The sequence below is a fragment of the Phoenix dactylifera genome, chromosome 16, assembly GCF_009389715.1.
Source record: "Phoenix dactylifera cultivar Barhee BC4 chromosome 16, palm_55x_up_171113_PBpolish2nd_filt_p, whole genome shotgun sequence".
In the NCBI taxonomy this organism is placed as follows: Eukaryota; Viridiplantae; Streptophyta; class Magnoliopsida; order Arecales; family Arecaceae; genus Phoenix; species Phoenix dactylifera.
Genome location: NC_052407.1, coordinates 2,617,487 through 2,637,892, shown reverse-complemented (window position 1 = coordinate 2,637,892; position 20,406 = coordinate 2,617,487). Strand labels below are relative to the sequence as shown.

General features: G+C 39.9%; 1 protein-coding gene across 1 annotated transcript; it reads left to right on the top strand.

The window, feature by feature from the left end:
• The first annotated feature begins 7,172 nt into the window (after nucleotides 1-7,172).
• LOC103724144 (ureidoglycolate hydrolase) lies at nucleotides 7,173-19,127 on the top strand. Its single transcript, XM_008815310.2, has 12 exons — nucleotides 7,173-7,464; nucleotides 7,636-7,721; nucleotides 9,188-9,262; nucleotides 11,355-11,483; nucleotides 13,175-13,261; nucleotides 13,488-13,690; nucleotides 13,767-13,869; nucleotides 15,603-15,694; nucleotides 15,848-15,910; nucleotides 16,894-17,134; nucleotides 18,291-18,331; nucleotides 18,841-19,127. Exons 1-12 carry the CDS (start codon nucleotides 7,267-7,269, stop codon nucleotides 18,954-18,956), a joined length of 1,434 nt encoding a protein of 477 aa, XP_008813532.2. The 5' UTR covers nucleotides 7,173-7,266; the 3' UTR covers nucleotides 18,957-19,127.
• Nucleotides 19,128-20,406: the final 1,279 nt, after the last annotated feature.

Below are 20,406 nucleotides of genomic sequence, written 5' to 3'. Positions count from 1 at the left end.
TCGATGCTGGGAAGTGGAAAGCTGTCCTTCGGGCAGGCTTTATTCAGGTCGGTGTAGTCCACGCACATACGCCACTTCCCGCTAGCTTTTTTGACGAGGACCACATTGGCGAGCCATTCCGGGTAGGATATCTCCCGGATGAAGCCGGCTTCAAGGAGCTTGCCGACCTCCTCGGCTGCTGCTCGTTGTCGTTCAGGGGCGGCGCCTCGCTTCTTTTGTCGCACGGGCTTGCAGGTCGGCTTCACCTGAAGCCGGTGGGCCATGACCTCCGGGTCTATCCCCGGCATGTCTACAGGCGACCAGGCGAAGACATCCATATTGTCCCGTAGGAAGTCGACGAGGCGACTCCTCTCGTTTTCGCCAAGGCCAGAGCCGATCTGCACGGTTAGCTCGGGAAAGTTCTCTCGTAAGGAAACTTGAATTAACAACTCACCAGGCTCTACCCGCTCTTTCTGGGGGTTGACCCGTGCCTCCATAACTTCAGTTGAGGGCTGGTCAGTCGTTGGGGCGGGCACCTCGGCTGGTTGTTTTGCCTCGTGGGTCGCTAGGTAGCATCGCCTTGCCACCATTTGGTCCCCTCGGACTTCACCGACTCCCTGGCTGGTGGGGAATCGCATCAGCAGGTGGTGAGTTGAGACCGCTGCTCGGAGGGCGTTGAGTCCTGGCCTTCCAAGGATGGCGTTGTAAACCGAGGGCAGGCGTATCACAAGGAAGCTCATACCCACGGTACTTTCACGAGGGGCGAGCCCGGCTGTGACCAGAAGGTCGATCTCGCCCTCTACTGGGACTGAATCCCCAGTGAATCCAACTAGCGGAGCATTCATCCTCCGTAGCTGTTCTTTTGTCATCCCCATTTTACAATAAGCATCAAAATACAAAACATTCGCCGAGCTTCCATTATCAACCAGGATGCGTTTTACATCAAATTTATTTATGATCATGGAGATGACCATGGCATCATCATGGGGAGTTTCGACTCCTTCTAGATCGTCATCTGAGAAGGAGATGGCTTCAGAGGTGCGCGGGCGCTTCGAGGAGGCTCCTTCCCCTGAGGCTTCCCCAGCCGAGGTCCCTCCTCGGATAGTGTTGATGACGCCGGCGATGGGCCTGTTGGCATTGGAACCTTCAGGTTGTGCTGCTCCTTCGGCTGGCTTCTTCCCTTCACGCCGGCCTCGCACAAACCGATCGAGCACCCCTCGGCGAATGAGTGCTTCGATCTCATTTCGGAGCTGATAACAATCCTCGGTATCATGGCCGTGATCCCGGTGAAAACGGCAATACTTCCGGAGATCACGCCGGATTCTGGTGTCTGGCTTTGGAGGGGGGAGCCGGATGCAATCCCGACTCTCAATCTCCATGAGGATTTCAGCCCGAGGAGCATTGAGGGGAGTATACTTTTCATGCCTCCCTTCAGGTGCACGGGCCTGCAGTGGGAACCTCGGGCGGAGTGGTGACCTCTGCTGTGGCGGTCCCCTCAGTCGGGGTGGACTATTCGGGCGGGGCGGATTCTTAGCTCGTCGTGGAGACGGGCTTCTGGGTCGGCCGCGCTCCTCGCGGCGTCTTTTCTTGGGGTTCTGCTCGGTTCCACCCCGCCTAACTGCCACGGCCTCTTCTGCCTTGGCATACTTCCGCGCCCGAGTGAACATTTCGGTGAGGTCCGTGGGGAAATTCTTCTCGATCGAGAAGAGGAATCTGTAGGACCGGGCTCCAGTCTTCAATGCTGACATGGCGATTGACTGGTCAAGCTCCCGGACCTCCCATGTTGCGGCGGTGAACCGGTCCAAGTACTCCTTGAAGGATTCTCCCTCCTTTTGTTTGATGTCAAGGAGGGAGTCAGATGTCCGCCGCTGGGGCTGGCTGGCGGCAAAGTTGCCAGCAAATTGTCTGCCGAGCTGCTCAAAGGAAGAGACAGTACTTGGCTTCAGCCCGGTGAACCAAAGCCGGGCTGGTCCTCGGAGTGTCGCCGGGAAAGCCTTGCACATCATGGCTTCCGAGGCTCCTTGTAGGGCCATTAAGACCCGGTAACTCTCCAGGTGGTCAAAGGGATCAGCCTTGCCGTTGTAAGGCTCCACCTGGGGCATCTTGAACCGGAGGGGAACCGGTTCATCTTCAATCTCCTGAGAGAAGGGCGACTTCGTATTGAACTCGAAGTCGCCGTTACGTCCCGATTTTCTCCCGTGGAGTGCCTGGATTTGGCGCTCCAGCTTTTCGACCTTCTTGTCGAGTTCATCATTCTAGAGGATCGCTACAGCGGTTCCTCCGGGTGCAGGTTGCCCTGGAACCGACTCAGCTTCTGAAGGCTGTGGCCAGCCTCCGTGATCTCTGACTGGATGCTCTCTCCAGAGGGAGGCCTGGACTTGAGAGTCCTGACCTCGGAGAGGAAGCCCGCTTGTAGGGGGCTCCGGTTGGACTGGAGCCGGGGGAGGCGGTGCTGCTGGAATGCCCCTGGGTTGCAAGCTTTGGACGGCGGTAGCCAACGCCTGCACTTGCTGCACCAGGGCATTAAATTGTTCCGGTTGAACTTGAGGTGCTGGCTCAACCGGGGGTGGTGAGTTCCGAACGGAACATTCTGGGCTTGGTGGAGGACGCCGAGAGGCGTTGGAAGCCCCTTTGCTTCTTAGCTTCATGGTAGCGAACTCGGGCCCTTCCTCTAGCGCCAACTGTTGCTGGAAATTGGACCCGGGGGCCGCCGCGAAGCCGGGGAAGGAGGAGCTCCGCTGCTACAGGGGGCGGACGGCGGTGCGCCGGCCGGCTGCGTCCTCCGCCGCGGGGGTGTGCAAGTCCTGCAAGGAAAACCGGTGGCCGGGCTCTCCGGCGCCAGCCCTCCGATGCCTAAGTCAGAGGGGGCAAGTATGTGGAGAGAGCAGGGGAGAGAGTATATGGAGAAGACAGCAAGAACATTTGGATAAGATAAAGAAGACGAAGAGGATGATGTCCTCAATTGTGTCCGTGCTTCCCGGCGGGTTCAGTCCCGGGGATCTGTTTCCGTTTTTTGTTCTCCCCCCACCTTGGTTCTCCCCAGGTTCCCTTTTATAGGAGGGGATTACGTTACCTGGGAGGTGACCGGGGGATTTGTCCCTGTCTGTAATAATTGGGCACGATTTGGCCCATTTATGGCGTAGTGGAGAACGGGGCCGAATCAGACCGGAACCAGGGAGTTGTCACGGTCGATCGGACCTGTTGGAGTGGTTGAACCGCCGGCCGTGGCGGGCCTGGGGTCTGTGGATGGTAAGTGCATTTATTACCGAATGAACCGACGGTCAGGTAGAGCCATGCGCTCTGATGGTTCAGTGATCCGGAGATCGTCTTGGGCCGTGTTCATTAAACGCCTGAGTGCATCGGAGACTTGAGGGAGTCTCGTGCATTAATGGCAGGTCGTGCCGAATGCCTGCAGAGATCTTATGCCTTGATGGCTTGGAGATAGTGGCAGGTCGCAAGCCGTAGGAGTTGTCAAGTCCCTTGGACTTTAGGCGGAGGTGGAACATTTGGTTAAGGCATCGGCTCGGCAAGGGTGCCGAGCCGAGCTGGTCGCCCAATGGGGCGCCCTGTGACGGGGCTACTTTGAGTACTCCTGGTCGGCGCCCTTTAGGCGAGCACCTTCTAGCAGAGCGCCTTGGCGCTGTCTTTGGTCGGCACTCTCTAACCGAGCAGCTTACTTTGGGTGGGGCACCTCTTGGCGCGCGCTCTGGTCGACGCCCTCTAGTCGAGCGCCTTCCTGGTCGGCATCCTTTGGCCGAGCAGCTTTCCGGTCGGCACTCCTTGGCCGAGCAGCTTTCTGGTCGGCGCTCTTCGGCCGAGCGCCTCCGTGGATGTATGACTTAGGGTTTTTCCCCTAACAATACTAATAATAGTAATAATATTCATACACACACACACACACACACACACATATATATATATATATATATGTACAGATATATACCTATATATATATATGTACAAGTATATATCTATATACATATAAATAAGTACATATATATATATATTCATATACATATATGTATATATAGACATATATATATATATATATATATATATATGTATGTATGTATGTATATATATATGTGTGTGTGTATATATATATATATATATATATATATATATATATATATATATATTACTACAATCATAATTTTACATTATCATTACTATTATTATAGTTATATTATGATAATATGTGATATTATTACTATTATAATATTGTAATACATGATTGATAATATAAATGATAATATATTAGATTATATTGCATTATATTATATTATATTATATGATTATATTATAATAATATTATATTATTATTAAGTATATATAATAATAATATTACATTATATTCTATTCTATTATATGATTATATTATAATAGTATTATATTATTATTAAGTATATATTATTATATTGTATTAATACTGTACTATTAATAATATATTACTATATCATATCATATTATGTTATATTATTATGTTGTAGTATTCAATATTATATTACACTATATCATAATAATATTATACAAAATAATAATATTTTAATATTTAATAATATACAATATTATATTGTCTTATACTCCACTATGCAATATCTTTTATTGTCATTTTATCATATGAAAAGCACTTTCTTATTTTGATTACTAAAATTTTATAGAACTTTAGAAATATAGTTATCAAACAGCAAATAGCTTTTAATAAAAACTTTACTTTCAAAAGTTCTATTTTCTGAAAGCTCTACTGCCAATAGCAATCCCAAATAGGGCCTAAATATATTTGTAGGTGTTGTTTTATTTATATTTTTTATTTTCTCTTAATCGTAGAAAGCAAGAAATAGATATTAAAAAAGGGTATTGTGAATTTTGGATATCAAATCAGTTTATGCAGTTGAGTTATTTTGTGCTGAACCTTGTAACAGGGCATTGGAGCCTCTTATTTTTCTTGCAAAAAAATTAATATAAAAATATAGACCAATATTTGTTACTGTTTCTACATAGGATGGCAATATTTAACCCGTTTTTTCCATTTTACTTAATTCAACTTATTGGAAATTTAGTTAGATTATTTGTTTAATAAGGTGGTCATATTCAAGCCTGAATTTTTTATCTGCTCGAGTCTCAAAGTCTTCTTTCACTGTGCTCGAACTCGTGACAAAATAGCAAATCTTGCACTCGAGGCTGCAGCTTTCTGTTTTTTTTTTTTTTTTTGGTAAAAGCGGCTGCTTATTCATATAAGCCTAACATGTAGGGGTGGCAATCAGGTCGGGTCAGGCGTAAACAGGTCGGGTCAAATACAGGTCGGATCAGAAAACTATAAATCTGAATCCGACCTGTTTATTAAACGGGTCAGGAATTACAAACCTGAACCTGACCTGTTTATTAAACAGGTAACCCGATCCGACCCGTTTAACCTGTTTAATAAACAGGTAATCTGTTTACCCGACCCGACCCGACCTGTTTAACCTGTTTGCCCAACCTGACCCGTTTAACCTGTTTAGACCTGTTTAATCTGTCCAACCCAACCTGTTTAACCTGCCCAACCCGACCTGTTTAGACCTGTTTAGACCCGTTTAACCTGTTTAGACCTGTCTAACCTGTTTAACCCGTTTAACCTATTTAACCCATTTAACCTGTTTAGACCTGTTTAACCTGCCCAACAGTTAAACGGGTTAAACGGTTTAAACGGGTCAGACATCTAAAACCCGTATCCGACCCAATTAATAAACAGGTTAAACGGATCGACCTGTTTACGACCCGAACCTGTTTAGGCCAAACCCAAACCTGTTTATGGCGGGTCGAACACGGGTCGGGTTGGCGGGTCGGGTCATATTTTGCCACCCCTACTAACATGAGTATACCCATCTAAATCATGAAAAAGTAAAAACAACAAAGCAAAAGGAACATCTGATCCGGATGTCTACAAAAAATCTCTGGAGTGCCGGACGACAAAGGAGGCGATCCAGTCTGCAGCCCTGTTCACCTCCCTAAACACATAAACTGCCTGAAAGCCACCCATCGATTAAGCCATCCTGCGTGTCTCCCGGATAAGGAGATGACCATCACCATACCTGTCCGCCCCTCGGATCCAGTCGATCACCACCGTTGAGTCCCCCTCAAAGTGCACCTGCTTCACACCAAGCACCTGCCTGGCATAGGATAATCCCTCCTATGCAGCCTGCAGCTCTGCCACAACAACAGTATGCCCAGGTGTCCGGCGCCCACCTACAGCAAACATTCTACCACAGTGGTTTCTGATCACAAAGCCAACCCCTGCAGCATTCTTACTTTCTGTTCGCTGCGTAGTGCGCCAACATTCTTGTACTTGTTCCTCCCAAATGCCTCACGCATCACACGTGCTAAGATCCTTCTCTCATCCTGTACGGTATATAGGCTGTTGTCAAAAGATAGATGGCTGTTCACAAAAAAATACTTTTAGTATAACAAAATAACTGTAAAGAACATTATATAGTATTATACAACATAGCATAATATAATATAATATATATTAATACATAAATATATGATATAGTACAATATTAATATAATGTAATGTAATATTATTATAATATAGTAATATAATATTATATACTATAGCATAATAATTTAATATAATATTAAATTATTTAACATAACATGTTAATATATTATGATATAATGTGATATAATATTATATTTATAGTATAATACAATAATAAAGATATAAAATATTATAATTATTAGCATAAATTAATTTTTCATCCTCTCAATAACTATGGTATAATATAACATAATATTAAATTATTTAACATAACATATTAATATTATGATATAATATAATATTATATTATATTTATAGTATGATATAATAATAATGGTATAAATAGACATTTTGTGTAATTATTATATTTTACTATAGATATTTTGGTTAAAAAATATTATAATTCAAAATAGCTTTTTGATAATTTCTAAAAGTGTTTTTTTTCGACGAAGTCCAAAATAAAGTTTATCCCAAAAAAACTATTTTTTAAAAATTTATCAAATACTTTTATTTATCTAAAAATATTTTAGAGAGTAAAAATTATTTTTTGCCCCTCAAAAATTTTGGAAGGAGAGGATAGGTCACGGTAACTCCTGAATCGGTTCTCCGTGGCAACAGCAGAGCCCATAAGCTCAACCCGCGCCCGATCCAAATAAAAGCCCGCAGACCACTCGCAAATTTTTAACCGGCGGCGGGGGTATCATCGCTGGATTCCCACTTCCCCGCAAGAAAGCGCAGATCCTATCGAGACCGCGGAAACCCAGGACATGGCCCCGAAACTCTCCCAACCCTTCCATCTACCGATCCTCGCCCTCCTTCTCTCCTCGATGCTCGCTGCGAGCCATGAAGACCCAACGAGGAGAACCATGGAGGAGTTCTCCGGCTACCCAACTGATCCGCCTCACTCTTTCTTTTCTCTCTCCCCTTCTTCATTGTCCGTCGACAAGGAGAGCGTGCAGAGGCAGGTAAGAATGGCAAAGAATCAGTACAGCTATATCTCACTCCAAATATTCCATTAAAGGGATCGGTGTCGGTAAATTTATTTGGTATTCGGAGAGTATATGTTTGGTTTTTCGCTGAAATTTTGTGAGTACAGCTTCGGAAGTGGATTTCATTTGATTCTGGATGTTCTGCAGATAGATGAGCTCTCGACCTTTTCTGACACTCCTGCGCCATCAGTGACTCGTGTCTTGTACAGCGAGAAGGATGTCTTGGCTCGAAGGTATCGTCAAATGATCATTGGCATCTGGATTGGATGTATATTTGGGATGATCGTGAGGCCACAACTCGTGATTTGAAATCATTCGAAAAATAGTTAGAGCTGCAGTTTATTTTATAACCTTATTGGCTTTTTTTGGAGAAACTGTTTTCTTTCTTGTTCTTGGTATGCGAGATGGTAATGGTAAATCTGCTGATGTGGAGACTTCTGACCTCTACTGACTACGTGGAGGATTTAGCAATTGAAATCTGAGTAGGAATAACAGAATTTTGCTGTTAAACCTGTTCTCCGGTCAGACTCTCTCCCTCGCTTTCATTTTATGTGCTGGAGCTACTGCTTTGAACTCCAAGTAATAATGGAACGACAGCTCCCTCCATTAGTTGATTTGTGCTCGTTTGAGTTGTTTGGTTCTCTAAGAGTGGGAAATCCTTGTTGGGTTTTATTGGGGTATGCATGGAGCAAAGAGAAGGGGATCTTATTGGGCATAACTTGGAGGTGTAAATCAAGGTAAGAATGGGGCTGGGAGGTCTGGTAAATCATAATTTAATGAAATGTCGTAGATAGTTTTGTTCAAAATCTCATAAAAACCAAAGTCAAAGGAGTGTGATACTATTCTGGCACGAATTATGTTTACAATATCATTTTGGCGGGATCATGAATGCAATAAAGATCTTTAACAAGGAGGAAACCTGATCTCTGTTTGTATTTGCTCAGGACTTATATTTTGATACATGCCTAAGATGTAATCTTGAAAGTCAACGATTTTTCTTCTTCTTTTGAAACAAGTTACTGGAAGTCTTAAATTCAAAATTTAGGCTTGATATGTAGTTTGATCAGCAAACCTCCTCCCCCAACCCAAATCTTCCGAATCCAACCTGCTCACTTCCCGTCCGACTCCTTTGCATCTCTTGTTCATGAAATATGCATATTAGCTATTTTATGCTCACTTTCATTTAGACTTCTATCAGCAGATGCTGCATTCCATCTTTGGTCCATTATATATCTTATGCTGACCATCTTATCCATCTTCTGCATGCATGATTCGCTTCTCTATCTTAGGGTCCAATCCTCACTCCAACATGTCTTAATATCACACCCGGCTCTTAACATCTCTTTAATCCATTCCAAGTTTCCTGCAACCACTCTTTTCCAGTGGCTCTTCACTCCCTTGGCCTTTAGAAAGAAGTATGGTGTCTAATTACTTTGCCCATGAAGAAAATAGAATGAAGAAGACACAACTTCCAATTTATACAGAGACTTAAGGCTCTTAATTCATCAAATTCCGAGTGTTATTTTTGTATAGAAAAATGGTAAATAGTAGAGACATTTTTATTTGGTTTCTGTACTAGTGTAACTGTTTCTTTATGTAGTATAGTGCATGTTGACATACTTCCAATGATGCATACTTTTCTTTATCCGTATACTCTGTTGTTGGCTCTTAATGAAGTCAATCTCAAATTTATCTGCAGGTATATCAAAAAACTGATGGAGCAAGCTGGTCTCTCTGTTCGTGAGGATGCTGTGGGTAACATATTTGGTCAATGGTGAGTTCAGAGTAAATGTTATCCTTTTTCCTGCTGACTTATTAACTTGCTTTTAGAACTTCAAACATAAGAAAATTTTTCTTATTATGAAAACCTGATGTTTCCCTTTCTCGATGATATATTATTCATCCCATTCAAATTTAATGATAGAAAAGCTCATCTTAGAATGTAACAACAGAGAGAAGTTTGTATTTTGTAACAAATGAAATCAGACTACAATGTCTAAAGCTTATATGATTAATCTTACTAATCAGTGGAGACTTGAATAGCAATTTTTGCACTTCTGAGTGTCACTACTAAAATGCTTAAAATTTCAAATAGCTTCTTCTTCTTCTTCGTTTTATTTTCCTCTTCACTTTTTGCTAGGGTGAAGATGGTTTCAATCCAAACTGTTGGCCTTGCAATAGGTTCTGCTAGCTCTAACACTAATTGTTGGACATAACTTTCTTTCCATAAGCAATGCAAACAATAAATTTGTCTTGAATACATTTTACAGTTTCTGTTTACATTACTCTCCTGTTAAGTGCTGTTCCTGATTGCTTTGTACCGTCCTAAGCAACAAGGTTGATTTGAACGCATTCTACTATTTAGATGACATTGCAAATACAAATACAACACATCTATATGCATTAGTTGATGTACAATAACAATATGATTTCTGTAGTCATGTAAGTCAACAATCGCCAAATTTAGTTGTTCTTCTACACAAAATATTGGCTTCTAGTTGGATAAATTGTAAATGACAAACTTGCTAAGGAGATGATTAAAATATACTTCAATGTGGCCACTAAGTGCATTTTCCTCTGTTCCAACAATAAGAACCAAAGGTTATGGTAGCTATGACCCCATTTACCTACCATCTTCTTATCTCTGTCCACTTTTTTCTGATTAGCGACACACTACACTAACCCTTCTGCTGCCTTAGTGCCTTAGATCTCTCTATCATGCATACTTCCAGGCTATTTAGTCCTTCGTTCTCTTTCTCATTACCAAATCTCCCTACTGTTCTCTCCCTAATTTTTAATTTAAGAGCATGTTTTCTATGTTGTCCCTTTCACTCCTTTTGTTTCCATGTTGCAGCTTTTGAGAAATATCCGATCATTTTTTTTCTCCTTCAACATTGGTGTTGCATTCTCTTCTCTTCCTTTGAATCCCTGTAGTTATAACTGGATCATATCCTTACCACTACTAGTGGGGTCTTTCATTACCACCAAACATGAATTTAGATCAATTTCCATACTCTTTTATTACCCATGCTATCCCTTGCTTTCAATAGCCAACAAGCATGCTCCATAGCTTTCAATCTCATAAGTTTGTATAAAGCACGTTTATTTACTGGATGGTCATTGTTCAGTTTTATATAATAAGGATACAACATGCATGTATTGTATATAGTAGAGCTAGTATGGACGCCTGCGCAACAACTGCAATAAGGTTAGTTCTACCGGATAACTTGGGATCTCGATGCTGATGATCTGAGCCATTGGATGTGGTCTACTATCCTTAAATTGCTTATTGTCATAAAAATCATATGATTTAGAGATCTCTAGCCTATGCATCCAATGGTAAAAAAATATGCATTGCTTGAATTATGAATTTTGGAGCATTAGATACCTTGGCTAAGAATCTCTAAAACATATGATTTTTGATATTAAGCAGTTTAGATACAGTAGATCACATCCAATGGCTTGGATCATTGGTGTTAGGCCCTTGGTCATCCAGTAAGGAGTGCCTTATTACAGCTATTTTGTGGGCACCCCATATTAGCTCCATACATGTATGTATATATATATTACATAGATATGCATTTACATATGCATGCATGCATGTATGTATATGTGCTTCTTGATGTGTGGACTTACACTTTCTCACGCTCGATATGATTGGGCAATTCTTAGTCTATGTTGCACCATAAAAGTTCTTTTATTCTCATTGCTGTATTTAAGATTGGAAGTTGGGGTCAAAAATTCATTTCATCATTTTATCTGGAAGAAATATATTTCCATCTACATCTTAAAATTCTCTTGCACTGATTTTGTATTTGCTAAATGCATTACTCATTAATCAAATTTTTGTTATTTTTTCCTTCCAGGAGCGGTTCTGAGCCAGCACTTGCAGCAGTTGCTACTGGTTCTCATATCGACGCCATTCCATATTCTGGAAAATATGATGGGGTTGTTGGTGTTTTGGGTGCAGTAGAAGCAATTAATTTGCTAAAAAGGTGTGCAATTTTCCTGATTGATTTATTCTCACATTAGTTGTTGAAAGATGAAATAGAAATGCTGGACCATTATGAGCTGGCTATCTTTCCTTTTCTTTTTTCTTTTATCTCTTGAAATGGTTGTCTGCTTATCTTGATTGCAAGATATTCAAAATTAGGGTTCTTTGAGGTATGTGGATGGAATCTCAAATTCCAGCATGTAAAATTATGGAGATAAGTCATGTCTATAATCTCCAGATCAAAATGCATGTATTTTCATGATACTTGATTGAAGAGAGATCTGGTCATTATGAAGGTCCATAAATTATGACATAGAAATAAATTTTAGAAAAGAAAACTTGCAGCTAGAGATAATAGGAAAAGACCTTACAGCAACACATGTCAAATATGTGGTGGGTCATGATAATGGAAAGAGGCCTTCAAGCCTCAAATTGAGCTGAAAACAAGGGCATGTCTAAAAGTTGTTTCAACAAGGCATGATGGAGTTCTATCAACTACTGCTTTAAAAACATAATTATTACCACTGAATTTCAAGACATATCAGCCAGAGCAACAAATAACCAAAAACTGATAAGATATGCATCAAACCACTATTAATATTACTGGTCATCGAGATGCCAACTATGGAGTTTGATGTGATCTGCAACAAATGAAGGAACATCAACAGACTTGGTTTGATCTGGACAGAAATCGTGAAAGGATATTAAGGAAGTCGTAAGGGGGCAAGGCAAAAGAATAAGATGAATGAAAATAAGTGACCATGGATAAACATGATCCGAATCTAGGTAGATAGTCTTGGTTAGGCTATTTTCAGACTCATAGATAACTAATAGTGGAACATGAGATCCTATGAAACCTGAGCAAAGTAGTCCAAATTCACATGTGCAAGAAAAATGGGCATACATATATGTACCCTTCAATGGCTTCAGAGTTCAGGCCTTGAAATGTTTCAGTCAGGGAAGCTAGCTGGATGTATTTGTTTCATTGCTAATTGCTACTGACCCAATTCACCACAAACCGACAAAAAAGAAAGGCAATTTTAGCTTTGTATCAAAGATGCAATGACAGACTCAGGACTGAAGCTAAGGCTCTATATGTTGCGACAAACTTTTTGTCATCTAATTAGCAAGAAAATTTTTGGATTTTATTGGAATATTACATAACTTTGCCATGGCAAGCGCGATCAGAAAACTATGATGGGTTGGAAAGATTTTTATAGTTCAATAAAAGAGAAATCCCATGAGAAGCTGAAGCTCAGATGGTGTCTTTGAAGCTAGTACAAAGAGTTTGGTTAATCTCCCTTCTCTAAGTATCAAGCAGCTATAAAAGCTGCTTTCATATGGGAAGAATTGACTTCAGTTGTATGAACTTGTATTTGAAAACTGAACCCAATTATTAGATCCCTCACCTTGCTGGATTCTCGCACTTATTTGACATTCAATAATACTTGCATCATTTGACATATAGAGTGGGTATTAGCTTTGGTTATAGGAGGGGCTCTAAGCACTGCTGAACTTTCTATGTAAATTGAGGCCAGTTCAAATTGGAACAAGAATATGTGCATTAAATTATTTATACTATTTTTGATATTACTGATGTTGACTTTAGTTCTTTATCAAGGCTGAGACACAGTCTGCTTTGTTCAGCAAATTAGTTTAGCTTATAAATTATTTCTATGGAATATTTAACAGGTCTGGCTTCCAGCCCAAGAGATCATTGGAGGTAATTATGTTCACATCCGAGGAGCCTACACGTTTTGGAATTGGTTGCTTGGGCAGGTCTGAACTTTCTCCTTTTGGGAATAATAAGATAAGTCTCCTGGTCATGTTCTTCTGTATTCAGTCTGCAGACTCAAGAACTCTAATATCCATAAAATGTGGCTTTGCTGACATCAAAACCTGTTTCTTTTCATCATTTATGGCTTTGCTGCATGAGTTGAGAATGTGACATCTGAAGGCTTGCAATGAATTGACATTTATCTCATTCCATATTTGAAATGTGCAGCCGCTTATTGTCAGGGAGTGAGACATTAGCTAATGCTCTTAAAGAAACAGTTGATGGTCAAAATATATCTTTCTTTGGCGCTGCTAAATTTGCTGGTTACAACATACATGAAGAACACTTGTCAAATGTCTTTTTGAAGAAAGGCAGTTATTTCGCTTTTCTAGAATTGCATATAGAGCAAGGCCCTGTTCTGGAAGACGAAGGTTGGGTTCTTCAATAATCAAATCCATATAGCTAGTGGCTCCAGTTAATCCTCTTAATTGCTTACCTTGATGTTAGGTGTTTCAATTGGCATTGTCACTGCAATTGCTGCACCTGCAAGTATCAACGTGGAATTTGAAGGCAATGGTGGTCATGCTGGAGCTGTCCTTATGCCAGCAAGGTTTGCATGCTTTCATCTTCTTCCAACCGTTTTGTGTTCCAAAATAACCAGTGAATGGTAGGCTTGGTCAAAGGGTTACATATGACATTGCTTATTACACATTGATTGGCATACTTGTACATTGGTAACATGCCAGCAGCATATCTGCCCATGCCCCATTTTTTACATGAAGAAAGCAAATCAGGTAGTCACCATACTGTTGCAATGAAAAGCTCTTTTTTGTCGTCTTATCTCTCTTCTTTGAAGTCATTGTCTCTTTTAGTTGCATTCATTTTCACATAAATATTATTGTTTATGAGAACAGGTATTCTCCATCTATATAGGGCAGTCCATAGAAAATCATCAAACTTGTATCATTTATTATATTCAGGCAATTTTACTTATATTGATAAGCAACTGCAGGGATCATGCACTAGAGCAAAAAGAAAGATTTGAGGCCCCCATTTTCGTCTTGTGATTTAAGTTCCCACTTAATAATTGTTTTCAGGACCTGTTACTTCTGTCTAACTGATTTACCTGAAGACTGCTAGGACTCGTTTATGCTCAGTGCTAAGCTCCCAGAGTGGATGATGAATTATTTTCCAGTCCCATGCTTTGACTTATCATCTCAGCAATCTTGTGAAGCTCCTGTCTATTGTCACTAGATTATGCTTTATATTCACAATTCACGAGTAAGGAAATTTTCTTAATTATATATGTTTCAGAACACCAGCTATTGCTACTCCTTGTACCCTTCTCATCTCATCTTCAGCTGGGCTTGGATATTACAACAGTTGTTGCAGTAGATGGTTCTCTTTCAGTTGAAGGCTGTATTAGTTGACACCCATCTTCTTAAAAAAAACAATATAATCATTTCTCATTCTAATGTGGATTCCGATAGCTGTTACGGAAGATATAAAATAACATTCTTTAGCTTATTTGGCTAGTCAAATATGTCAGATTTCATCTTCATATGTTGACAATTTGTACCTGAACAGCTATAGTGCTACTTAAACAGAAAGGGCTAAATGCCTATGGAAATCAGTGTGGGATGTACTACATATGAATAGAGCAATATGATTTTTTTTTTTTTTACTTATCCATTACAGTCATGTAAAAGGAATTATGTTGCTTTTGTGTGCTTAATGATCTACTTGTTTAATACATGGGTAAGATCCACTGTAGATTTTAGGAAGGGCTGGTTTATGTATCTTCTTTTCGTATCCTCGTTGTAAGTAATTTTGTACATCATATGCTTAGGAGAATAATCAAACTTCCTTATCTTTTTTCTGGCGATAATTGAACTTCCTTATCATACTCAGGACTTCTGCCATTTTTTATGTTATTTTTTCTTCTGACAGGTATATACTTTTATCTAGTATTTGGCAGACCCTTTTTTTGGTAGTTACTTGCACATTCGCTAGAAAAAGAATTATGCTCTGCAATCTGATAAATCTTCAAGTTTTTTCCCTCTCAGTTACTTGGTGTCAAAATTTCCTACTTCAAAATATTATATGTTTATAGTTTCACCTAGGAGACTTACAGTCTCATCTGTGACTAAAATTATAGGTCTCCTTAAAGCTGAGCTGTTAAAAGTGGAATTATTCATATCCCATTCGTATATGTTCTGCTAATTGAAGTGCTAGTAATTGTGAATACAGAAAAATATTCTCCATTGTTTCAAGTCTATTTATATGACTTTAGTTTGGATGCATATAACAAATTTAACAATCTTTTGATTGCATCATTAACAGAAATGATGCAGGACTTGCAGCGGCGGAGTTGGCACTAGCTGTTGAGAAGCATGTGCTAGACTCTGGATCTATAGACACTGTAGGTACTGTAGGTATGTGCCTTTAACATGATTTTGGAAACATATTCCTAATTTCTGCAATTTGTTATCAAATGCAGAGCTGTCTTTTAAATTGTCATCTATAGAATCACTGGTGGAAGTTTTGATATGTTATGTCGTCTTTTCTAAATCTTCTGCTTCTTCAAGGTATTTTGGAGCTGCATCCAGGAGCAATCAACAGCATTCCAAGCAAATCACATTTAGAAATTGGTATTCCCCTCCATTTAGTAGATATATCTGTCACTGATTGATTCAATATAATAATATTTCTTTCTTCTGTTTTTAGAAAAATGTTGATGTTTTTTTCTTGAGCGTATACCCTGATCAGCTTTTATTTAATGCTATTACATTTTCCTTATAGCCCCCTTAGGCTTTCTCTGTACTTTCTTTTGTGTTTTCTTTTCTTTTGTTCTCTTTCTTTCTTCTATCATGTTGCACTTTTAAACTCTCTTACACTATGTTGCAACAGAATTTCTTGAAGAAGCAATTTTAAAGCTCTTTTGAGTAATCCTAATATCTGATTTTTTTTATGATGCCAAATGCGATACCTACAGAAACATGAGCAGTACCAAATTTTGTCTTTAGATTGCTCACTATAACAACCTTGTTCAAGAAGTGTTCTACAGAAATTCAAGTATACTACATATTACCTAATTTGCTTAATAAATGATTCAAAGAAAAAAACACATTTTAAGCCATCAGAACCATAGATACTAAATCAATGCTGTTTTTTATGTACAGTAATTCTTTTTAACATGACCTTAGTAGTGGAAGGTAAATGTTGAATTAACAAGCATGCTGGACTTAGATAGTACCCTCTAATGCCACATAGATGACCCTGGGTCAGGCACCTTATATTAACACCAAAATGATCATAACTGAATAAAGCAAGAAAGATATCCAGGTACTTTCTAGTGCGTTAATTATTAGCAAGCGCTCATACATTTCTTTTCCATAAAGGAGTATTTCTTGAAATTATATCCAAGTTCTGCCATTTACTCTGGTGTTCTAAGTCATTTTCTGGTCAGTGAAATTACTCATCCCATGTATGTTTCCTTTGTCATACTTAGATGTTATGACTGAAGGGAACTGTGTAATGATTTTGAATACCTAATTAGCTTTTTTTCCCCCCCTCATTTGATATCTCAAATGTTGCTAATATCTTGAGATTGATGTCCTCATCTTTTATCCAGATACACGAGACATTGACGAGAAGAGAAGAAACTCTGTAATTGAAAAAATCCATCAATCTGCAATTGATATAGCTAAGAATCGCAGAGTTAAATTATCAGAATTCCAAATTATAAATCAGGATCCTCCTGCCCTTTCTGAGAAATCAATAATCAATGCCATGGAGGTTGCAGCGCAACATTTGAATCTTAGTCACAAGCTTATGATCAGTAGAGCCTACCATGATTCGCTCTTCATGGCCAGGTAGATAAACCTATGCTTGCAGTTACTTTTGCTCCTTTTTGAAATAAGTTACTGCATAACTAACTTAGTGCTAGTAATTAAATTTTGTTTGACCACTTATTTTTCTTGAATGTTCTCACATTCCATTCAACTGCTTCATTAGCTGTTCACATCTGTCTCATTTTTTGGCAGTGTAATTCATGTTTCTAGAGAAATGTTAGAGTAGATCCGACCCTGGAATCCCCTATTATTGGACTCCCTTATCAACAAGTTACTACCGATGACCTGCAACCCCTATGGGGCCAGTGTGTCAGTAAAACCATGTGGGAGTAAGAATTTATAAGATGTGCCAATGTAGAATTAATCATCACTTAAAGAGGTGAAAGGCAGAGAGGTTGCAACTATGATATCGCTGGCTAAATAATAGAACAAAAGGAAAGGAATCTTTTAAATGCATTACCTTATTCTCTAGTAGTCCTAGAAGTTCGCAGAAAATATCTTCTTTGACGGAAATATTAATTGCTTGTATGGAATTTTCCAAAAAGCTAATTAAAGGTTCTTCTCTCCAATAGTGAATATTGACACATGGATTTAAGATTTCCAATGCAGCAATCATGACATAAACTATCACAAACAAATTTTTACCATCAATTGGGGTCACTCTGCTCCACTTGCAAGACTAAATTAGCAAATAAAATATTCAGTGCAGCTTTGTTACAAGAAAAAATTCTGGGGTTAATATTACCTGGACGCATAACACAGGCATCAATGTCCAAGCGTATTGTTATGTAGAAGCATTCCCTTTGAATGCATCTATTGTTTCTTTTTTCCCCTCTTTCCTGCTTAATTTTTGTTGGTACTTAGCAATCTATGCATTTAGCAAACTGCCTCTGGATTTTGGAATATATGGGCAATCGCTTGGGAGTTACTGCAGGCAGCTGATTCTTAACAATCAATGTAATGAACAATGCCATGAGATAATTCTGTATTCCCATTAAATTTATGCTTATAAGTTACTCTCAACATCATTTCTAGAGAAGAAGCATAGATGTGTTTAAATGTCTAGCAGATGTTTTGGAATGTATGTGAAAATTGCAGATCTAGTGTTCTTGTTAATGCTTTTTAATGGTTTCTATGTACTTGCTAAAAGCTAACTGTGCAACGAATGCACCTGCAGAATATCACCAATGGGCATGATCTTCATTCCATGCTATAAAGGTTTGCACTCTATACCACCCCTTGCATCATTATTTTTCTCATTATGAATAGATGTATCATTAGAAATTTCCAAGGGAACAAAAGGAAGCACAGGGTTAACAAAAGACCTTTTAATTAGCCTTAGGGAAGATATAAGAAAATGATAAAGAAGATCAGCTGCTTAACTACCTTTGCATTTTGAGAATATGCTTAACTACCTTTTCATAGTTAAACCAATCTTCCTCTCTCCCCAAACTTTTTTTAAGTGTACTTATTTATATTGTTGATAAATGTCAAACTTTATGTTTCCAAAATCCGATTGCACATGCTAGTATACTGGTGTATGTGCCTGACTGCCTGTATGCAGGAGGATGTGTATATGGTTAAATTCTCTACCGCAGGGTAATTTAGCTCTGTTTCTTGGAGGCTTTGGCTTTACCATATCTAGTTTCTCAAGCTCATTGAATAACAGTGCAAAGCACCTGTTGCAGCCATATTTTTTTCATGACCTGTAGTATTGCTTGTTGCAGGTTTCAGCCATAAGCCTGAAGAGTATGCCTCAATCGATGACATCGCAAATGGGGTCAAGGTATTAGCCCTGACCCTAGCTAAATTATCACTAGCTACATATTGTGGCGCCGCATAGCACCTGCATATATATGTTTAATGGATGTAAGAATTTAGATTACATTGGAAGAACTCTGTAGTACATGGCATGTAGCAAACTAGCAATTTTGCATTTCGGGTGTTACACCGAAATCTGAGGTGCATGATGAAATAAATACTAGCTGGCCGTTTACATCCATTGGAAACTAAACTTGGTTTTTTTGAGTTATACTTGAATGGGTTCTGAGACTGGAATCCAGGAACATGAAACACAGCTTCTGATTGAAGAAGAGTGATAGATATCATGAAACCAATCTCTAGATTGATGAGAATGCTGTTCTATATTCCAACGAAAACGGATAGGAAAAAGCATATTCTGGACTGTATCACTGCGGCATCCTTAACAGAAAGCAGATGGGTGCAACAGACATGGACATCACTCTGTTTCTGGAACGGATGTAACAAGCAGCAAAGGCATTAGATTGGATGGCATGTAGTTTTGCGGTGCATAGAATCAAACAAACTTGTATAAATCAAAGATCATTGCTATGTATGCCCTAGAACATGCCAAACAGCAAATTTAACCATCGAAAATTTTCCAAAAACCCTAAGTAATATCTTTTTCAAGTATATTTCCTGGCGCATGGTAATTTCCAAATCAAAATCCAGACTCTTAATGAAGTTTAGGTACTACCTAGAGCATCATCATGGTGCTATCCACCATTCCATTGCACCTAATTGGAATGCAGATGACTCTAATGAGGGACATGTGACTCCTAAATTGTAGATTGATAATTATTTATTGGATTTAAATTTTGTCAAACATGTGTCAATCAACATCACAGCATTTGCATAGGATAACATCATCAAACCACGCAATCTAGGTGTCCAGCAACTCCTGCCCCCAGCCCAGGACGGTCTATTAGGTACGATTCGACTGAACTGGATGGATGAGCAGGTTACACTTGCCTTAGAAAACACCTCCCATCTAAAAAGTGGAGATTAGGGTATGATCACGGAGGTGAAACTCTTTTGTCAAAAAGGTTAGCAAGAACAAATCAAAGATGGGTGCGCAATTATTAAGCTGGACTCCTTTCGCCGTGAGACGGCCATCACTTTTTCTCACGGGATAACTACGGCGACCAATCGCAGTCCTCTACTCTCCGAACCTGCACCTGTTGTTTCACCAATATTTGTGGTTGACGTTTTAGAGTTTTTTCCAGACCTCCATTTCAATCTGGGACGGTCCAATTAGTGGCCTCATAGGAGCTTTCGGCAGACGATAAGGCGAAATCGCTTTCACACCGGGCTTCATATCGAAGACCCAAGTGTGGGCTCGGTAAAACGGCGCCCAGGTGAAATTTATCCACTTCCCCCGTATGGCGGGCACTGGTCGTACGATTCCCCATCCTGCAGCTGACGTGGCTGCCCTATTCCCTCAGCAACAGCTGGGTCCCACCTAATCACGATCGTACGGCCTCCACTTCCCG

Coding starts and splice junctions, on each gene's coding strand:
- LOC103724144 (XM_008815310.2), top strand. CDS start 7,267: ATGGCCCCGAAACTCTCCCAACCCTTCCATCTACCGATCCTCGCCCTC. Junction 11,484..13,174: donor GCAATTAATTTGCTAAAAAG/GTGTGCAATTTT, acceptor AATATTTAACAG/GTCTGGCTTCCAGCCCAAGA. Junction 18,332..18,840: donor CTTCATTCCATGCTATAAAG/GTTTGCACTCTA, acceptor TGCTTGTTGCAG/GTTTCAGCCATAAGCCTGAA.